This window comes from Apium graveolens, chromosome 10, assembly GCF_009905375.1.
Source record: "Apium graveolens cultivar Ventura chromosome 10, ASM990537v1, whole genome shotgun sequence".
Taxonomy (NCBI): domain Eukaryota; kingdom Viridiplantae; phylum Streptophyta; class Magnoliopsida; order Apiales; family Apiaceae; genus Apium; species Apium graveolens.
Window position 1 is genome coordinate 224743821 of NC_133656.1, and position 22737 is coordinate 224766557.

A 22737-nucleotide genomic window follows, 5' to 3' on the forward strand; every position below is an offset into this window, starting at 1 on the left:
AAGGATCAAGGAATGATACCTTAGAAGTAACCACATAGAACACAGGACAGGATCTACTACCATAGATCATTCAGTATGTGATTGTGTGGTATTTCAACTTGAAGTACATTCTGAAAGATTGGTCATACCTGAACTTTACCTTAGCTGCTTTCTGTGCTTGGATATTCAGCGCAAGACTTAAATAGCAACAGAGTTAGTAGCAATGGTAAATAGCATCATGTATTGATTTAGAATTGAGTAAGTAGAATAATTCTTTCTAGAGAATGTATCAGAGCCACATGGATGAAACATGTGATAAAGATGGAAGAAATACTCTACTCATTTTAGTTCTAAACCAATATAAAGGGTTATCTAGCATATAGCAATCATATTTTGTCAAGTATTTTGTCAAGTATGTACACATGCATAAATATTTTAAGTATCAGAGCAAGAGCGAGCATACATACAGGACAAATAGACATTATGATTTAAGACAATTAGACACAATTCATGCTAGGAATAAATTTATCTGAGATAGAGTGATAGGTCCAATACAGAGAAGGAGTGCTAACCTATCTCAAGTACATACAATGCTCCAGATAAACTAACTCAATTACCACATAACATGTAACATGTAAGATCATGGTAATCAATTAGCATCAAAATCTCAAATCCAATTATCACTAAGCATACAAGCATACAAAACATGTAATAATCAATTTGCTTCAATCTATGGATAATGAATATAGGTAAATAAACTTTATAAGGCCTCAAAGCATCATCATAGGATTTGTAAAATTTATCCCAATCAAATTACATAATATGTTAACTTCCATTTTAAAGTGGACAAGTTTAACATGCCAAGTTCACAAACCAACTTGCTAAAAGTAGCTTCATCAAGTGGCTTAGTGAAAATGTCTGCAATTTGATCAACTGTGGGAACAAAATATGTGCTCTCTTATGAAATGATACCTTATATCAATATGTTTGGTCCTCGAGTGCTGAACAGGATTGTTTGAGATTGCTATGGCACTTGTGTTGTCGTAGAAGATAGGAATATGATTCAACTCAAGTCCATAGTCTCGGAGTTGGCTTCTTATCCATAGAATTTGAGAACAGCAACTTCCAGCAGCAATATACTCAGCCTCAGCAGTAGATGTAGAAACCGAATGTTGCTTCTTGCTAAACCAAGAAACCAATCTTCTTCCAAGAAACTGACAGCTTCTAGAAGTACTCTTCCGATCAATCTTACAACCAGCATAGTCAGAATCCGTATAGCCAATGAGATCAAAGCCTGTGTCTTTAGGATACCAGATACCTAGATTCGGTGTACCCTTCAAATACCTAAAGATCCTCTTGACAGCTATCAGATGTGACTCTTTCGTATCAGCTTGGAACCTCGCACACAAGCATGTTGCAAACATTATATCTGGACGACTTGCAGTCAAGTAGAGAAGAGATCCAATCATGCCTTTATAGTGAGTGATGTCCACCTTTTTACCAGACTCATCTTGATCAAGTTTTGTGGCAGTTGCCATAGGAGTCTTGGTAGGTGTTGAATCTTCCATCTGATATTTCTTCAGAAGATCCCTGATGTACTTCATTTGACAAATGAAGATACCATTTGCCTTCTGGCTTACTTGAAGTCCGAGGAAGAAATTCAACTCACCCATCATGCTCATCTCATACCTACTCTGCATAAGCTTAGCAAACCTTGCACAAAGTGCATCATTTGTAGACCCAAATATAATATCATCAACATAAACTTGCACAAGTATGGTATCATTTTTATGCTTTTTATGAAATAGAGTCTTATCTATGACACCTCTAGTGAAACCATTCTCAAGTAGAAATTCAGAGAGAGTGTCAGACCATGTTCTAGGCGCTTGCTTTAGACCATAAAGAGCCTTGAAGAGAAGATACACAAAATATTCAAACTCAGGGTCTTTGAAACCAGGAGGTTGCTCCACATAGACCTCTTCTTCAAGTTCACCATTCAGAAAAGCACTTTTCACATCCATCTGATAAACCTTGAAGTTTGAATGAGCAGAAAATGCTAAGAACATTCTGATGGCTTCAAGTCTAGCCACTGGTGCAAAGGTCTCATCATAGTCAATGCCTTCTTCTTGAGAATAACCCTTAGCAACCAGTCTCGCCTTGTTCCTTATTACAATTCCATCTTCATCCAGCTTGTTCCTGAATACCCACTTAGTGCCAATAACAGATTTATCTTTTGGTCTGGATACAAGCTTCCACACTTTCTGTCTTTCAAATTGATTGAGCTCATCTTGCATAGCAATCACCCAATCAGGATCTCCAAGAGCTTCATCTACTTTCTTTGGTTCCATTTGAGAAAGAAACCCAGAAAATAGACATTCATTAGCAGTAGCTCTTCTCGTTTGAACTCTTGCTCCAGCATCACCAATAATGAGATCTTCAGGATGAGATCTACTCCACTTTACAGCTCTAGGCAGATTTTCCCTTGATGATTCAGCTTGATTAACATTCTGTTGAGTTCGACTATCAGATCCTCTTTCTTGTTCTGCTCCCCCTGGGTTGCTGCCATCTTGATCTATAGAATTTAACACTTGAGGACTGGTTCCAGAAACTGTCTCACTATGCACAATTGTGTTACCACTATTGCCATTCATATCTGAACCATCTCCACCATTTCCATCAGAATCTGAATCACCATTATGATCATTGTGATGATCATCTCCATTTTTATCTCTATTTGGAACAAACTCAGGTTCGTCTTCATCATCAGAAAGATCTTCCACACTTAAGTGATCATTACTATCTTCCTTCTGAATACTCGGGAGCTTGGTGTCATCAAAAGTTACATTAAGGCTTTCCACAACTTTGCTGTCATCAATCACAAACACCCTGTATGCCTTAGACTCGAATGAATAGCCTAGAAAAATACCTTCTTCAGCTTTGGCATCAAATTTACCAAGATGTTCATCGTCCTTTAGCACATAGCATTTTCCTCCAAACACATGAAAGTAACTCACGGATGGTTACTTGTTGGCCATTAACTCATATGGTATATTTTCAAACATCTTGTTGATCAAGGTTCGATTCTGAGTATAACACGCAGTGCTAACAGCTTCAGCCCAGAAATACGTAAGAAGATTGGCTTCATTCAGCATTGTCCTTACAGCCTCAACCAATGTACGATTCTTTCTTTCTACCACTCCATTCTGTTGAGGAGTCCTTGGTGCTGAATATTGTCTCGAGATGCCTTTCTCCACACAGAAATCATTCAACTTTGCATTTCTGAATTCTATGCCATTATCTGATCTTATGCATCTTAAAGGCACGCCAGCTTCTAACTCAATCTTGTTGATGTGATCAATGATCATTTCAGCTGCTTCATCCTTTGAATGTAAAAATAACACGCAAGTGTATCTGGAATAGTCATCAACAATCACTAAGCAATATTTCTTTCTCGACATAGACATTATATTGACTGGTCTGAACAAATCCATATGCAGAAGTTGTAAGGGCTCAGCAATGTCAGAAACTGTCTTCTTCTTATGTGATGCTCTCTTTGACTTTCCCTTCTCACATGCTTCACGAAGTTCTTCAGGACAAAATTCCATCTCAGGAAGACCTCTCACCAATTCCCTCTTAACCAAAGAATTCATGGTCTTGAAGTTTAAGTGAGAGAGCTTCTTATGCCATAACCAACTGTCGTCTGGAGGAGCTTTACTATAGAAGTACAAAACTTGACCATCTCTAGCAGAATTCCAGTCAGCTACAAATAAATCACCCTTTCTCACTCCATTGAGATTAAGCTTCTCATTCTTCTGATTAGAGATCAAACACCTCTCCTTCTTGAACAAAACTTCACAGCCTTTATCACAGAATTGGCTTATGCTGAGGAGATTATGCATCAGACCTTCAACCAGAGAAATATCTTCAATGATGACATTTCCAATTTCCAAACAGCCATATCCCGTTGTATAACCTTTGTTGTCATCTCCAAAGGTAACTTCCGGGCCAGCTTTCTCAACCACCTTTGATAGCAGGGCTCTATCTCCAGTCATATGCCTCGAACATTCACTGTCCAGAATCCAAATGACCTTCTTCTGCTTAATGCCCTGAAAACAAAGGAGATTACGTTTTCTTTGGTACCCAAACTAAGTTGGGTCCAGGGGACTTAGAAGCATTTGAATATTTAACATTCTGCTTCACAGAATTGACAGGCTTAGTATGTTATGCATTATCTTTGACTGTCCCTTTGTCACTTACAGAAGCACCAGCAGACTTGCTTCTGGGCTTGGTGATAGGTGCCTCTTTCCTAACCTTAGGAGGGCTGACAGTCTTAGACTTACCAGTGTGTGTGTGTGTACATGCTTATCATGATTATACGATGAATTGTGCGAGTGTGTGGAATCAAGATAAGTGTTCATGAAATTAACAACACATGGCATGCAAACAGAATTATTGCACTTAGGAGATTAGGCATGCTATACATTTTATGTATATTAACATTCTTAACCTTATCTACCTTAGCCTTCCTACAAGCATGAGTAAGATGACCAGCAGATCCACAATTGTTGCATAACTTTCTAGGGTCATTGCCTCCTATCCTGCCATTTCTATTCCTGCTTCTTTTAGTTTTGGAACTAAAACCTAGTCCAGCCTTAGATGTTTCACTATCTAAGTCAGCTGACTTACTAGGTTCCTTTGCCTTTTTATCTTTTAATTCATTTAAGTCCTCAACAAGCAACTGATGTTCAATGAATAGTCTATCCTCATCAAAGGGATCAGAAGATGCTTTCTTGTACAAAGGTTTCTTATTATTTTTCAGAACGTGTGGTGTATCAGGTGGATTATCTACTTTTTCAACTTTTTCATTTTCCACCACACGTTTCTTACTTGACTTTCTAAGCTCATCATAATCTAGCCCAATTCCAAGTTTACCACTTACAACTTGGCTAGATATGAGTTCATTCGCAAGATTAGCAGAATTGGCATAAGCTTGTAACTTAGCTTCTAATTCCTTTATCTTCTAATCTCTCTGAGCAATTGTCTCAACATGATTATTAGCCTTAAGTTCTAGATAGTGATGTTTTGCCTAATATCTTCAACATTAACTTTCTCAAGAACTAACTTATCAAGTTTTTCCTGTAGTTTCTTTACCTTTTCTTTCAAGTCACCTACAGTACCATTAGCATTTTTCAAGGAGACTATACAATGATAATAGTTCAGATTTATGGAATTATATCTATCAATGCATGCTTTCTTAGTGCATTCAACTTTTATACTATCAAATGAAGATGCAGCAGGTATAGTGATAGACTTTCTAAAGGCAAGGCAGTGTTCATTCTCACATAGGTTTTTAGTATGAAATGGAGGTGAGTAGGAGCAAAGGATTACCTGTCTTGAAGAGTGTGGAGTGTCAGCCATGAGTGCCAGATTTCCAAACTGCCCTTCCTCATCATCAGTATCATCCCAGCTTCTACCCTCAGCTATGTAAGACTTCACTGGATACTTCTTCGAACCTCCAAAATCTTTCCTTTGATAAGCCTTTCCTTTGTCTCTTGCCTGTTGACTCCTTCTACATTCAGTGGCAAAGTGTCCCATTTCTCCACAGTTGAAACACTTGGCATTCTTTCTATCCACCATCCCTGTCTTGTAGCCTGAGTCTGAATATGATGGAGATTTCTGACCCCTGTTGCTGCTACCAGATTCCCTGAAGGCTTGTTTCCTCCTGAATCTCAGGTTTCCAAACATAGCTGCCATGTTGGCCATGGTGGGATCCTTCATATCTTGCAACTCTTCCATTGTATAATAATCCCTTGGGTCTCCAGAGAGATTTCCATCATCAACTTCAGCATCACAAAGCACTTGATCATTTGTCTTTGACTTTTCAGCAGTTTTGTCCAAATCCTTGTGTTTACTAGCTACAAGAGCAGTTGTTTTCAGTAACTCAGCATTCTTCACATCCACAGCACCACTTCCATATATAATCTTTTTCTGTTCCAATTCTATTTCATGAGTCTTCATCTTCCCATATAACTTGTCCAGAGACATAGTCTTGAAGTCCAAGCGCTCACGAACTGAATCTCCTTTACTTATGAGATGAGTGGGCAATGTCAACATAAACTTCCTGTTTATCGCTTTATGTTCATATCTCTTCCCATAGATGCTCAGTTCATTTATCAACTTGTTCAATCTATCAAAGACTGAAGTTATGTTTTCTCGTGGGTGAGATTTGAATGCCTCGTACTGGGTAGTCAGAATATCAAGTCTGTTTTCTCTGACGTCTTCCGTTCCTTCCATTAACAACTCTATGGTTTGCCACATATGCTTAGCATTTTTACACACAACAATTTGATGGCTCATGTCATCATCCATGGATTCCATCAACAAGTGATGCACCTTGGCATCCAGACTATCCAATTCAATATCCTTCTCAGTGTAGTCATCTGGATTCTTAGGAATTCTCTTCTCATCATCATTTGGATCCTCTATCTCAAATACAAATGGTCCTTTCTCGATGACCTTAATGTATCTGTGATCTGCAGCTCTGAGATGAAGAAGCATCATCTTCTTCCATAGATTGTAGTTTGCCTTATCGAATTTTGGAACCTTAAGACCGCCAATCTTTTGAGAACTCATTTTTATAAATCTGTAAAATTTTCGCAATATGAGGTCTCAAACTGCAACTATCCAATCAGTCACACAACACAACCAATCAAAAGAAAATTCAATCTACACAACCAGAAGCTATCCCAGTCTCCGTTCAACCAAAATCCAACATAAAACTTGCTAACCTAAAGGATTTGATCCGTATATCGGTCAACAAGCACTGATACCAATTGTTAGATCCACTAGGTTAATACAGAGGGGGGGGTGAATGTATTATCGTTCGTTTTTCAAATAAATTCGCAGCGGATAAAGATACTATGAAAAACAAACACAAACACAAGAGCTTCGGGGGATTGATCTTATATTATTAAGAAAAATCTCCGAGTGGGTTTCTTACAAACTTTGTTACAAACGTAAAAAAAACAACAATAACTCTACACACTACAAAAGATAACTTATCAAATGTGAGTATCGATATCACTCTAAAAAACAATATAACATATCGGATACAAGCTATCAATACAAGGATTTAATGTTTTTGAGTGTTCCTATGTAAGACTAGAATTCTGTATAAAATTCAGCAGCACTTCACTTCACAAATTGATGATTTGATAGAACGAATCTCCAAAGAGCAAGAGCAACACTACTGTTTCTGATTGTGATTGATTGTGAGTTAAAAATTCAATTCACTATTGAACTGATAGATATAGGTAGGTGAATAGACTCGGAGACGTGGCAAGCTTTCGTCCAAGTAAATAGATCTGAACATATACAGTAGTCGAAATCCACAAGTCGAATTAAAGTTGCCTTGATTTTCAGTAGTCGAATTATAGAAGTCGATTTGCACAGGGTGTTAGTAATCGACTTATGAATCAAAAGGAGAGCATTTGACTTGGTCATTTCACAAGCTAGGAGCAAGAAGGGCTACTAGTCGACTTGTATAAGTGCATAGTCGACTAGTAACATGTTAAAATCGACTAGTGACTTACTTCCATTTCCTAGTAGTCGATTTTTATTCCAAGAAGAGTTGTTTGACTTTAGTTTTTCATCCAACTCCCTACTAGTCGACTAATGAAGCTTTAGAATCGACTAGTAGCTTTTTAAATCGACTAGCTTGACCTAGTAGTCGACTAGCAATCATTATAGGATGTTATTGCCTTAGAAACTTTTCTGACTTGCATTCTATACTCCTAGAATCGACCAGTAGGTCTTAGAATCAACTAGTAGACTTGTTTGACTTCCACAAGTCGATTCTCCTTCCCTAGAGTGCTCCTTACTTAGCCAAATATTCATACATGCTATTTGCTTGACCAACAATTCCTGGAATGTTGACTTGAACCCCTTTTGAGCTTGTACTTGACTTCTTATACATTCTTAAACTTGTTCTATGCAATCCCTGAGTCATACCACTTCATGTCTTCCTGTCTTCTGAGCTTCATCTTCAATCTTCGAACAGTTTTTTTGAATACGAATCTCACTTGACAGTCTTTCGAATGATAGTACTTAGTTTCCCTTCACGGATCACTGACGCCTAGTGCAATGGTCTGGTTCACAGACGACTAATTCCGCTCTCAGGCCTTCATACTATAATCTATACAATTCACTGTCAAGTTTTCTACCATATCACATCAGCTTCACTAAAACCCTTATGACCTTCACATCAATCCAGATTGCTACTTCGAATATCTTCAACCTTATTCCTTCGATGAATGAATATATTAATGAACTTCCTTCGAACTTCTGTTGACGACTTCTTCACTGTAGATTTCCAGATCATTGTGTATATGTCAAGTCTTCTATCTTTGTACTGGTTTTGATGGATATAAGATTATTTGCAAGTCCTGTCTATATTGAGTTATCATCATCTGCATTGTTGTCATAGATGAATCTATCTTTAATTTTTAACTCCTTCTATATCCACCACACTCCCTCATAATCCTCTATCCAAATACAACCTAAAAGTTATGCTCCTGTTTTTCTTAGATTTGTCTGATACAACAAGATAAAGTTTCTCTGTTCTACAGTGCCGATACATGCAGATTTATGCAAAAGCCTTGCTGCTGGAAAGGACAATCTTGAGTTCTTTTCATCTTCTTTTTTTAAATGACAATTTATTTTTTTATCAAGACCATATACAAGATAATGAGAGCAGAGACGATCAGGGTCACTTTATCTTGCTGAAATTTAAAATGTTAATTTATGCCTGAATTACCTGATCTTAAATTATATAAATTTATTCTAATATATTAATAAATATATATTACTCAATGATAAACTAATATATACTATATTATAATATACGAAACATTAAAAGTTTGGTATTTAGTGGTTGGTATATGCTGAAATTACTTAATTACCCTTACTTAATATTCCAATACTAATTATTGGGTCGATCAATTCTAATTTTAATTGAAATTGAAGTCAACTTTCTCTATTAATTTACCAATTTAAATTTTTATTTTATATAGAACTCTATATCACTATAATTTATGTTAAATTCAACTTCTTAAATTTTAATTCATATCGAGTTCTATATCATACTAATTTGTTACTTCGGGCTAAATTAAATTTAAATAAACTAAATAAAATTCTTAAGATTTGGTTTATATATAATGTGACTCGGGTTAAAATAAAATAATAATACTATTAATCCTCCTAAAAAATTATACTAATGAACTTGGATAAACAAAATAATATATTTTATGTATTCAGGATAGAAAAAATACATTATACAATTGATTCACACTAACACAAAACTAAAATAAAAATACAATTCGATCAACAAAAAAAACATATATATTAATTATTCAGTCTAAAGCAAAATTATCTTATTGATCCAGAATTTTAAAAATTAAAATTAAACTAAAAATAATTAGTTTGATTTGGTCAGTGTATTGGATATCGGGCTAAAATAAAATAATGTAAATCTATGATCCGAGATAAATCAAATTAATATTAGATTAAGTATAATTCTTATCATATTCATCTGAAATAAAAATCAGATTTTATTTAGAATATTTTTTTAAAAAAAAATACACTTAAAATTATCAATAAAACTATATCGTTCAATCAGTAATATTACATTTTTCAAATATTTTTTTATAGAGTTATAGTTAATCGATTAAGTAATCACCATGCTAAAATAATAGTTTTTTAAGATACCAACATAAGGGAGACATTATATTTTTACCCTTAGTAAAATAACAATTTCATTATAATAATATTTACCCCCTTACTAATATTATCACTTTAAATAAGTTTAAATGTTCTAAAAAGTTACGAACATATACGTTTACTTATATAATTATCATGAAGTCATATCATTTAAAGTTTTAAATGAACAAAATTAAGAATTGAATTCAAGTATTTTTTTTTTAAATTATATAATAATAAAAAAATTGTGACATCGAAACATTAAAAATTTGGTAGTCGGTCGGTCGGTACTTGTTGAAATTACTTATTACCCTTATTTTTTTTTATCATAGGTATCCCGCAGCCGCTACCCTTCGGGTACGCACCGGGTAAAGCCTACGTACTCACGCAATAGCCTGCAAACCACGTGAACCAAGGTAAACCGCACTGAGTAAACTCTACGGGCTCACGCAATGGTCTGCAAACCACGTGAACCAAGGTCCAAGGTAAACCGCATTTAAATGAACTCAGGACGCATAATCATAAATTCTCCTCCCGTATAGTTTTCCTCTCTTTAACCAACTGAGCCAACTCTTGCGGGCCTTATTACCCTTACTTAATTGTTCCAATTCTAATTATTGGTTCGATCAATTCTAATTTAATTGATATTGAAGTCAACTTCCTCCTTTAATTTACCAATTTAAATTCTATTTTATATCGAACTCTATATCACTATAATTTATGTTAAATTCAATTTCTTAAATTTTAATTTATATCGAGTTCTATATCATCCTAATTTGTTATTTCGGGCTAAATTAAATTTAAATAAACTAAATATAATTCTTAAGATTTGGTTTATATATAATGTGACTCGGGTTAAAATAAAATAATAATATTATTAATCCTCCTAAAAAAATTATACTAATGAACTTGGATAAACAAAATAATATATTTTATGTATTCAGGATAGAAAAAATACATAATACAATTGATTCACACTAACACAAAACTAAAATGAAAATACAATTCGACCAACAAAAAAAAACATATATATTAATTATTCAGTCTAAAGCAAAATTATCTTATTGATCTGGAATTTTAAAAATTAAAATTAAACTAAAAATAATTAGTTTGATTTAGTCGGTGTATTGGGTATCGGGCTAAAATAAAATAATGTAAATCTCTGATCCGAGATAAATCAAATTAATATTAGATTAAGTATAATTCTTATCCTATTCATCTGAAATAAAAATCAGATTTTATTTAGAATATTTTTAAAAAAAAAAATACACTTAAAATTATCAATAAAACTATATCGTTCAATCAGTAATATTACATTTTTTAAATATTTTTTTATAGAGTTATAGTTAATCGATTAAGTAATAACCATGCTAAAATAATAGTTTTTTAAGATACCAACATAAGGGAGACATTATATTTTTACCCTCAGTAAAATAACAATTTCATTATAATAATATTTACCCCCTTACTAATATTATCACTTTAAATAAGTTTAAATGTTCTAAAAAGTTACGAACATATACGTTTACTTATATAATTATCATGAAGTCATATCATTTAAAGTTTTAAATGAACAAAATTAAGAATCGAATTCAAGTATTTTTTTTAAATTATATAATAATAAAAAAAAATTGTGTCATCGAAACATTAAAAGTTTGGTAGTTGGTCGGTCGGTACTTGTTGAAATTACTTATTACCCTTACTTTTTTTTTATCGTAGGTATCCCGCAGCCGCTACCCTTCGGGTACGCACCGGGTAAAGCCTACGTACTCACACAATAGCCTGCAAACCACGTGAACCAAGGTAAACCGCACTGGGTAAACTCTGAAAGGAATATGTCCTAAGTCCAATCATGTATTAGGATTTAGGAATAACTTTTATGTAATCTGTTTTGATCTCATTGATATTAATAAAAGACTTGTTTTGTTTTTATTACGGACTTTATCTATTTAAGTGTTTAAATAAGATATATCATAGTTTAGAGTAAAGCTTTTTATGGATTTTGATGAGATCATAATAGTGAGACCTAAAAAGATGATAACTCTACACTTAAATAGTTCCTGGTCGTAGGATTACTAACTGATAATTAATAATCCGCAGAGATCGGTACATACTATGCTTGCTTTATTATGAAGGATGTCTGTTCTCATAGACATTTGTGTGGTGACATTATAGCTAGTATGTAGGTGCTTATTATGGAATAAGTTCACTGAACATGACTCGCACAGCTGAACAACTGATGGATTTCACTCACGTGTCAGCAGTTGTTCACATAGTGATAGTTGTACAAGTATCCTTAGACTTGAGGTCATCATAGTCATCTTGTGTACACTAAACTATGCTTTGGTTTAGTTCTTAGTCTCCAGGGACAATTATTAGGGCTCTTCTGGGTATAAGAATTTGTACACGAAGAAAGTGTATGATCAATAAAGGATCTACCCCTTCCAGTGAAGGAAGCGAATGTTCAAGGCTGATCCACTTATGCTAGTTCAGGAATCTCTGGCCGGAGTGAATGAAATTAGAAAGGAGTTTCTAATTTGCATAGAACTACGCATAGTAAATGGTAAGCAAGTGATTGAATTAGATAGGCTTGACACGAGATCCATGCCTTGTATTTAATCGGGACTTTGTAGGGTAGAAGGAGTTTATTATACGGTAACTATTCACTGAATAGGTTCTTGGTATTCTAAGCAGTGAATTCATATTATCCGGATAGTCGCGATATGCTGAGAAGTATCCCTCACGATGTAGAATAAATATGATTAATTAATTAATCATATTTAATAAATATGATTATCCATGCCTTGTATTTAATCGGGATATTGTAGGGTAGAAGGAGTTTATTGTACGGTAACTATTCACTGACAGGTTCTTGGTATTCTAAGCAGTGAATTCATATTATCCGGATAGTCGCGATATGTTGAGAAGCATCACTCACGATGTAGAATAAATGTGATTAATTAATTAATCATATTTAATAAATTAGAGAATTTATATAAATAATGATAAAATAGTTTTATTATTATTTATTTCTACTACCGGCTTAATATTGAACCTACAGGGTCACACCATAAACAGAGAATGATTTAATGGTGGAGGAATTAATTAATAATGGCTAATAATTATTTATTTATGAAATAAATAATTAATTGGCAAATTTAATAATTGATTAAATGAGATTTAATTGATTATAAATTAATTAAGAAAAGTTCTTAATATTATTAATTAAAGAATTTAATTTTTGGAAATTAAATCAAGAGAGAGAATTATTTCTAAAGTGTTTAGAAAAAGGATTAATGATTAAAAGGTGTTTTAATTATTAATGAGAATAATAAATGGGATAATAATAATAATATTTATGGGAAAATTTCAGCTGAAAATTTTGCCTATAAATACACTATTATAGACCCTAATATTATTCTAACCCGGAACCAAAAACCCAAAAAGTTTGGAAAACCCAATTCTCTCCACCTCCTTCCCCCTCTTTAACATCGTTTTCTTGGTGGATACCGGTGGAGTGCTTCACACTTGAGGAGCAACTGCTAAGGATCTCTGATCGTTGTCTCTGAATTATTTTTAAAGGTTAGATTCGATCCCTCAAATTTTTATTCACGATTTATATACTTTTATTTGGATTTAGTATGTGTAAAATTGTTTTGTCATGCCCCCGCTGCGTTTAAAATCCAACAATGGTATCAGAGTGATTGGCTTTAGTACAAGTGGGAGATTGAAAGGAATATGTCCTAAGTCCAATCATGTATTAGGATTTAGGAATAACGCATCACCGGAATGCGTTACAGGGCTTGTAACGCGTTCCTGTAATGCGTTACAGCCCGTCTGTTGATTTTAAAATTGATTTTCTGGGAGTTTCGTAACTCCGTTTGGGGCGTGCAATATACCGTTGGATTCGTTTTTCCGAGACGGATCTAATGGAGTGATCAGTTTTAGTTTATATAAAAGTTTTGAACTGTTTATATTCCATGAAGTGTTTTAAAGCTGTTTTTGATCGTTTGAATTGATTTTAAATGCTTCATGTGATACATAGAGATGTATATTGCTTAGAACAATGTGCTAGATGATGTAACATGCCTACCTTGATGTTTATTCATGTTGATATATGTGATATATGCTTAGTTTATCATGCGATGATAGATTTAGGTGAACTTAAATAAACATAAGGCGTTTGTTAGACAACCTAGTATAGTGAAATTGTTTCATAACCTTAATAATAATATTATGAATACAATCATGAGATTCTTGTGTTTATGAAACACGTAACTATTAATTAACAATTAAATCATTATTATAATTAATTTATAATCAATTAAATCTCATTTAATCAATTATTAAATTTGCCAATTAATTATTTATTTCATAAATAAATAATTATTGGCCATTATTAATTAATTCTTCCACCATTAAATCATTGTTTTCTTGGTGGATACCGGTGGAGTGCTTTACACTTGAGGAGCAACTGCTAAGGATCTCTGATCGTTGTCTCCGAATTATTTTAAAAGGTTAGATTCGATCCCTCGAATTTTTATTCACGATTTATATGCTTTTATTTGGATTTTGTATGTGTAAAAGTGTTTTGTCATGCCCCCGCTGCGTTAAAAATCCAACAAACTCTACGGACTCACGCAATAGCTAGCAAACCACGTGAACCAAGGTAAACCGTATTTAAGTGAACTCAGGAGGCATAATCATAAATTCTCCTCCCGTATAGTTTTGCTCTCTTTAACCAACTGAGTCAACCCTTGCGGGCCTTATTACCCTTACTTAATTGTTCCAATTCTAATTATTGGCTCGATCAATTCTAATTCTAATTGATATTGAAGTCAACTTCCTCCATTAATTTATCAATTTAAATTCTATTTTATATCGAACACTATATCACTATAATTTATGTTAAATTCAACTTCTTCTACCAATTTAAATTTTAATTCATATCGAGTTCTATATCTATTATTTTACCAATTTCAATTCTATTTTATATCGAACTCTAGATCATTATAATTTATATTAAATTTAATTTCTTCTACCAATTTATATTTTAAATTATATCGATAACTATATTATTCTAATTTGTTACTTCGGGCTAAAATAATAAGCAAACTAAATATAATTATTAAGATTTAGTTGATATATCATGTGAATCGGGTTAAGATAAAATAATAATACTATGAGTTCTCCTAAAAAAATTATACAAATGGACTTGGATAAATAAAATATATAAGTTTAGTAGTCGGTCGGTCGGTACTTGGTAAAATTACTTAATTACCCTTACTTAATTATTTTAATTCTACTTATTGGGTCGATCAAATTCTAATTGATATTGAAGTCGACTTACTCTATTATTTTACCAATTTCAATTCTATTTTATATCGAATTCTATATCATTATAATTGATATTAAATTCAACTTTTTCTACCAACTTATACTAATTTATATCGAGTTCTATATTATTCTAATTTGTTACTTCCGGATAAATTAATAAGCAAACTAAATATAATTATTAATACTTAGTTAATATGTCATGTGAATCGGGTTAAGATAAATTAATAATATTATGAGTCCTCCTACAAAAATTATACAAATAAACTTGGATAAACAAAATAATATAGTTTATTTATCCATAATAAAAAAATACATTATACAATTGATTCAGAATAACACAAAACTAAAATAAAAATATAATTCGGCCAACAAAATTAAAATAATATATACTAGTTATTCAGTATAAAACAAAATTATCTTATTCATCCACACTTAAAAAAAATTAAAATTAAACTAAAAATAATTAGTTTGATTTAGTCGGTATATTGAGCATCAGGCTAAAATAAAATAATATAAATCATTGATCCGAGATAAATCAAATTAATATTAGACTAACTATAATTCGTATCCTATTGATGTGAACTAAATATCAAATTTTAATTAAAATATAAATATTTTTTAAAAAAAATATACACATAGAATTGTCAAAAAAACTATATCTCAATCACTAATATTGTCTTTTTCAAATAACTTATATAGAATTAATGTTAATCGATTAATTAATCAACATGCTAAAATAATAGTTTTTAAGATCCCAACATAATGAAGACATTATATTTTTATTTTCGATAAAATAATAATTTCGTTATAATAACATTTTCCTTCTTACTAATACTATCACTTTAAATAAGTTTAAATATTCTAAATATGTCTACTAATATAATTATTATGAAGTCATATCATTTAAAGTTTTATATGATATGAAATTCCAAATTGAATTCAAAAATTTTTAAACAAATTATATAATATTAAAAAAATTCTGTGCGGTGTTTTAAACTAGTATATAATAATAATTAAAACTTCAATTCTTATAACAGAACTACAAAATCAGCTCTTATAAAAGAAACCACCTTAGTTCGTCGAACAAAAGTAATAAACAACTTTGCTCAATACTTCACTGAACAATGTAAACTATCTAAAAAACATATACTGGTTCGGTCAAGTTAAACATTAGAAGATCAGTTTATAAGGTCCAATATTGATTCTGTTGAGGACCCTCAATCATAGTCCGTGTTATTTTGCCAGAAGATAAATTTGATTCTCTTCTTCATATCACACGGCTTCAGGTCCTGTAGAGAGCCGATCATAACCATCATGGTGCTTGGCAACTCCTCTTTCAACAGGAATGCACTTCAAAACAACTGCTATAGGCATGCCTACAAATCCAATTAGGATGCTAAGTACCCACAACTGCCAACTCAGTGGCACAGTGCTGGCAAAGGCACCTAGGAACTCAACTATGATAACTTGAAATATCACCGTGGCCAACATGACACCAATGAATACCCAGCTACTGAACATGCCACGGAAAATATTAATCTTTTCAATATCTCGGCTGTTTATTTCATTGAAGACCTGAAAATTTACACAATAAATAAGAGATTACAAATTAGTTGTTTGTGGTTTTCTTAATCTCGTACCTTGTTTAACATGTACTCCGAAGTAATATATATATATATATAGAGAGAGAGAGAGAGAGAGAGATTAACAAACGAATCATCTTGCCCTCACAATATGTACGTGCCAAATTATAGCATAATGCTTATCTTCTGAAGATAACTTTAAACATTTGCTAGTACAATTACACACGTGCTATTTTGATTGCACAAGAGTCCAAGAAAACAATACTTTACCCTTTTCACCCTAAATTAGCACATGGTTATTCTTAGCACCCACAGGTTATGTTTTGTACTTACGTTACTTGACATATTGTAAAATTGTGCTCCAGAAATGTGTTTGTGGGTTACATGTGTCATGTGTGCGCCAAAAACTAAGGTGGCGATAAATATTTTAACCACAAAGTATTTATGCTAGATATTATTTATCGTTGACCTAGTGGTCTAGTACCCTGGCACCTGACTTGACTCAGACCATTTTGGACAAGAAAGAGTCAACTGTATATAGGTAATGTAGAGGCTTATTGAGATCAAAATATAAGGTTAGGCCTCTCCAAAAAATGGTGCTAAACTAGGGGTACCAAATCCAGAAAAATACCTGGCAGAATACAAAAGTATTGAATATGAAGGTATTGAGAATTATCGTAGCATCTGAACCGTTCAGTCCCAGAATTTGCTTCCCTGCAAAATTGAACACGAACAGAACGGCCATTTGGTAAACACTCTGACCTGCTATGTTTCTCCACATTGCTCTGGTTATAAAACTAACACCCCTCCCCACTGGGGGTCTACTCATCAGTCCATCATGTGGTGGTTCGGTAGCTAGTGCCAATGCACCTAATGTGTCCATAATCAGATTGACCCAAAGCAACTGCACAGCAGTGAGGGGAGCAGATCCTGAAAATGAAATGTGAAACTTATGAATACTCAATTGTCGAAATTTAGGAAATTAAGTGTAAAAGTTCAAAAGAAAACACACCAGAGATGCATGCTGAAATGAAATTGATCATAAGAGCAACAACATTGACAGTAAGCTGAAACTGAACAAACTTTTGGATGTTTATATATACAGCACGTCCCCATTTGGCAACATTAACTATTGTTGAAAAGTTGTCATCCAATATAATGACATCCGCATTTTCTTTGGCAACCTGCATGTGTAATTTTTGAGAAGTTAAGAATAAGAACTGATGAAAAGCCCGCTACATTAAAATATAAAGACCTTGCTATTAAACGTCTACAGATAAGGCCAAGAGTTCTTACATTGAAAGTAATATAATATATAAAAAAAGGACAATGGACTGAGTAGGTGTTAGACTAGAAAAGAGGTAAACAGTGTCATTCCATACAAGCAGATAAAAGAATCCTAATAGTATATAAAATAAACAAACCTCTGTCCCGGCTATACCCATAGCAAGTCCAATGTCTGCTTCGTGCAAAGCAGGGGCATCATTTGTTCCATCACCAGTTACCGCAACCACCTCTTTATGAATGCTCCTTAAATTCGTTACCAGCTTGTGCTTGTCCAAAGGCAAAGATCGAGCCATTACCTATAAATACGTATATTTTAATCAACTGCATCTTCACATAGTATTAAAAATACCAATGCAATCAATTGACACCTGAATATGTGGTACTATTGCCTTCAATTCGTCTGGACTTTTGTTGCGAAAATCTGGTCCTTCAATGGCCAAACCACCTTCGGTGAGTATTCCACATTCTTTTGCTATGGCCTTCGCCGTGTTAATATTGTCACCAGTGACCATCCGCACAGTTATTCCAGCAGCCAAACAAGTTCGAACAGCATCCCTGACCCCTGGGCGTACGGGATCCTTAATTCCAACTACTGCAATCAATGTATAACTACTATCAGGCAAACTGCTCCCATCACAACTGTTATCAGTATCGTTAAATGCCAAACACAGTGTTCTTAAAGCATCACAGGCAAAACCATTGATGACATCTGTAATGTTTTGTACTAATTCCTCTGACAGGTCAACCGTTTCCCCATTGGAGTCAATTATTTTATCACACATTCCCAAAATAATTTCCGATGCACCTTTACAAAAAGCTCTAGTTCTTTTATCTGGAAGGGCCACCAGAACAGACATCGTCTTTTTGACAGAATTGAAAGGTTCAACTTTAAGCATCTTGATTTCTCGACGTTGCGCATCAAAATCACCACCCAGTAGCAATCCGTATTCTAGAAGTGCTGATTCTGTCGGGGTACCTAGTATTGAATTCTTTCCATTAGTATTCTTGACCACCTCTGAAGCAGTATTTTGAAATATAGCCTGCAAGAGAAAGGGTAATACATTTTCTGATACTTCTGAAGAATTGATATTTTGGCTTTCACCATCTTTTATCCCTTCAGATTTCCCATACATCCATATCTTATCAACAACCATATGATTTGTTGTTAGTGTTCCTGTTTTGTCTGTGCAAATGCAAGTAGCAGAACCCATTGTCTCACATGCAGAAAGATGCCTCACAAGTGCCTTATCATTCATTAATTTCTTCATTGCAAAGGCAAGGCTCAATGTCACTGCCAAAGGTAGTCCTTCTGGAACAGCAACAACAATAATAGTTACTGCAGTAGCAAAGTAATTCAAAAGCTTCATAGCGTCAACTGAAGTCCAAGTGGTTAACTCATGGTGAATTGCTTTCTCCACTATAAATCTTACTGTCAAAACAGAGAATGTAAGCACAGCAAAAATCAAGCCAATCTTGCCTATGATTGTAGCAACACCATTCAGCTTCACCTGTAGTGGAGTCTCATCTTCGCCCCCTTCACTCAATGTTTCCATCAACTTGCCCCATTCAGTTCGCATACCAACAGTGGTCACCAGCATCTTACCTGAACCATCTTGCACCTTAGTCCCTGCAAGTAGAAAAGGATTTTTCTCATTTACATTTACTGGCTCACTCTCACCGGACAAGCTTGACTCGTCAATCAACAGGCTGTATCCCGATATAAACAATCCATCAGCTGGAACTTGATCTCCAATGGATAAGTGGACAACATCCCCAACAACCAGGTCAAATATGGACACCTTTTTTCTAGTTCCATCTCTTGTGACGTGAACAAATATCTTCTTCTTTTCCTTGTCCAAATCTTTAAACTGCAAGGATTGATTATAATCACTAGTTGCAGTCACCATGACTACCAGAAAAATACTAAGTATGATCCCTAACCCATCGTACATGCCTTTTGGCAAACCTTCAGTGGCAAGTCCCACACCTATAGAGACCACAGCACAAACAATTAGGATAATAAGGGTTAAATCGTGTAAAGCCTCCCAGACAAACAGCCAAAAACTTTTAGATGGTTTTTCAGTATATCTGTTGAAGCCAAAGATCTCTTGCCGATCTGTCAACTCATTTTCTTTAACTCCCTCCTCCAGTGAGACATTTACTTCAGCAGCCAATCCATTTACTCCCTGATGGTCTTCTAAGCCCTTAATATCACGGCTTCTCACAATCTTTGCAATTTTATCTGGGTGAATTTTATAACCTGCACCTATAGCCTCATTGGAGGGCTTTAAGACTGCAAAAGAAAAAAACTAATAAAACATAAAGGATGAATATCTGTGCTACCAAAGACCAAGAATTACCCTACAGTCCCATGGTGAAACAAGTATACAAATTAAACACTTACCGTCAATAAACTTGTGTGCCACCTTAATTGTTGTAACAAGAAGTCGCAAGTTTTCCTGGTACAATAATTTTTAAAATATAAAAAATCAGGCTTGTATTCATAACTAAAATGTGAGGATGATTGTAAAGTAATCGATAATAATGCTATTCTCAGAACTTTCTTTGATCAAAAAGTATTGAGTGTAGGTGTATAATAATTTATGAAGATAGAGAAACCAAAAGAGTTAAAACTGATGTCAATTTACATAAAATTCAAGAACAATATCTACCTTAGTTTCTAGCACATTTGATCTTCCACGAAGATTTTCATGAAAGACTTGAAGTCAATAACCACAAATATCTGCGTAATATTCATCACAGCTTAAAAATCTTATTGGAAACAACATTTTCCATTCTTTACCCTGGTATTTTAGAAACCTATATTGCCTTTTAGAACGTTGATGAATAATTTACGTGCAACCAAATCACCCAACAAGACAGAGCCTATCTATATTTCTAGGTAACTTAATTTCTTCGTCTATTAGTACATTAGACAACATCAATAAACCGTTACCGCCCAATGGCGCCACTTACTACACCCTGGACCAAAAGCTTTTCATTCTTTTTCTTTAACATGTTTAGTTCTCGAGTTATATCAAATTCACTCATCGAATATCTCCAGTTACAAAGTATAAACTACTTGAGAATAAAAGTAACCATAAAAAATGATGAAAATGCGAGCTGGCGGTTATAGAAATATGATATAAAAATTAAAAGCCCTGAAGAGGCCAATATATTGATATTTAAATTAAATAACTAGCTCTGGTTTGCTAAAGCAGTAGAAGTTATATATATAACATTCACATTTTATATAAACATCGACATTTAAAATAATTTATAAAATAAAACAACTAAAATAGCTTCAAAACTCAAGATCCGTGTGCTAGCTAGGGTTTCACTAAAACAACAACACTAGTTACAAAACATTATAAAAATACAATACCAGCATATTCATGTAAACATCTAAGTACTTGCAAAAAATTTAATGTTTCGACTTTAATAATACCGTAATGACAAAAAATAACTAAAAAGTAAGAGGATAGAAATAGTACCTGAATTTTTCGAACCTTGAGCTTCTGTTCATTGCGTTTAGCGAGATCGACAATGTGACGGAACCGACGGCGAGGATTCTTCACAATCCCAACGGCGTTTCTCCACCGCAACTGCGCTTCCTCCGTCGGATGCTTCGCCGGAAAATCAAAGTCCTTCAGATAACGTTTCTCCATCTGTAGATATTTAGCAGCTAGAGATACATGAAGATTTTAAGTATAGACTAGTTGAGTAGCAGCGAGAGAGAGAGATTAGCGCCGTGTTGGTCGTTATTTTAACCGTAAAAGTTGGAGGCAGTGCTTGTTTACATGTTTGTTCCAGGTCTACCAAATTTCAGTGCTATTAATAAATGATATAATTAACCTGTAAAGGTATGGGAGGACTTTTGTGTTTGTTTTTTATCTTTAAAATTTAATTATTATTTAATTATATTTAGCAAAAAAATATATTATTAAATTAACTTATTTTTTCTACAGAAGATACATCCTAAAAATTAGGTAACATATTCATATATCCATGATAACTTTAGATAAATGTTACCCATCTCTTTTTTATCATAATAAAAGAGCGTGAAAAGATTAAATTATTTTTTTAATAATTTATTTTCAAATTGTTTGATGTGTATTTATAGCGACAATCTTATCTTTTCACCTTTTTTTATTCTGGAAGTAAAAAAAAACTTGAAATTTATAAGAATATATATCATTGTTTTAACATTAAATATTTGAAAATGTGGTTGAATTGGTATAAGCTTGTTAAATGTACGGTTTGGTTTAGGCTGTATTTCTTGTAATGCGCACAAAACTGCAAATAGAATTTATATTCCAAACAAGAAGGCATGCATAACCTTAGAGTGTAACAAAACAAACCAGAAATTTTTGGTGGTGTGCTCATGGACACTCGATCAGAAGTAATATGTTAAATTTTGGTTGTACTTTCGTTGATGAACCCCCTCCATTTATATCAATTCCACTAATATAAATACTCCAAAATTATAAAAGTTAGTGATTTAATATGTATTCAAAAAAATACAAAAACCCAACGAACTAGCGTAATGTTTGACAAAACATCAGTTGAAAACTTTTATTAAGGCTGCCGTCGGGAAGTTTTTATGAGCGTTATAAGAACGAGGACATCATGTTAAAATTACTTTGCTAAGACAAAAAGTTTAAAATCTAATTGCGATCTAAAGCAACGCCTTTACACGAATATTTTTAATTAGTCATCCACTTAGAAAGAGGAATTTGTAGAAAAATATGAAAAGGGAGATATCTTTCCACTGTTTGGAAAAAGTAAATATGAA

The 22737-nt window shown here is 33.5% G+C and overlaps 2 protein-coding genes across 2 annotated transcripts; both read right to left on the minus strand.

Moving 5' to 3' along the window:
* Positions 1-588: 588 nt before the first annotated feature.
* LOC141691896 (uncharacterized) lies at positions 589-6612 on the minus strand. Its single transcript, XM_074496647.1, has 6 exons — positions 5066-6612; positions 4496-4925; positions 3087-3611; positions 2313-2948; positions 1232-1577; positions 589-662 (listed from the first exon to the last, which is right to left on the minus strand). The coding sequence occupies exons 1-6, from the start codon at positions 6610-6612 to the stop codon at positions 589-591; spliced, it is 3558 nt and encodes a 1185-aa protein (XP_074352748.1).
* A 9447-nt stretch (positions 6613-16059) lies between these two features.
* Positions 16060-21776, minus strand: LOC141689105 (putative calcium-transporting ATPase 11, plasma membrane-type). The gene is made up of 7 exons (XM_074493284.1): positions 21437-21776; positions 20347-20401; positions 18311-20235; positions 18080-18238; positions 17668-17839; positions 17287-17585; positions 16060-16647 (listed from the first exon to the last, which is right to left on the minus strand). The coding sequence occupies exons 1-7, from the start codon at positions 21608-21610 to the stop codon at positions 16345-16347; spliced, it is 3087 nt and encodes a 1028-aa protein (XP_074349385.1). The 5' UTR covers positions 21611-21776; the 3' UTR covers positions 16060-16344.
* Between the last annotated feature and the right edge of the window lie 961 nt (positions 21777-22737).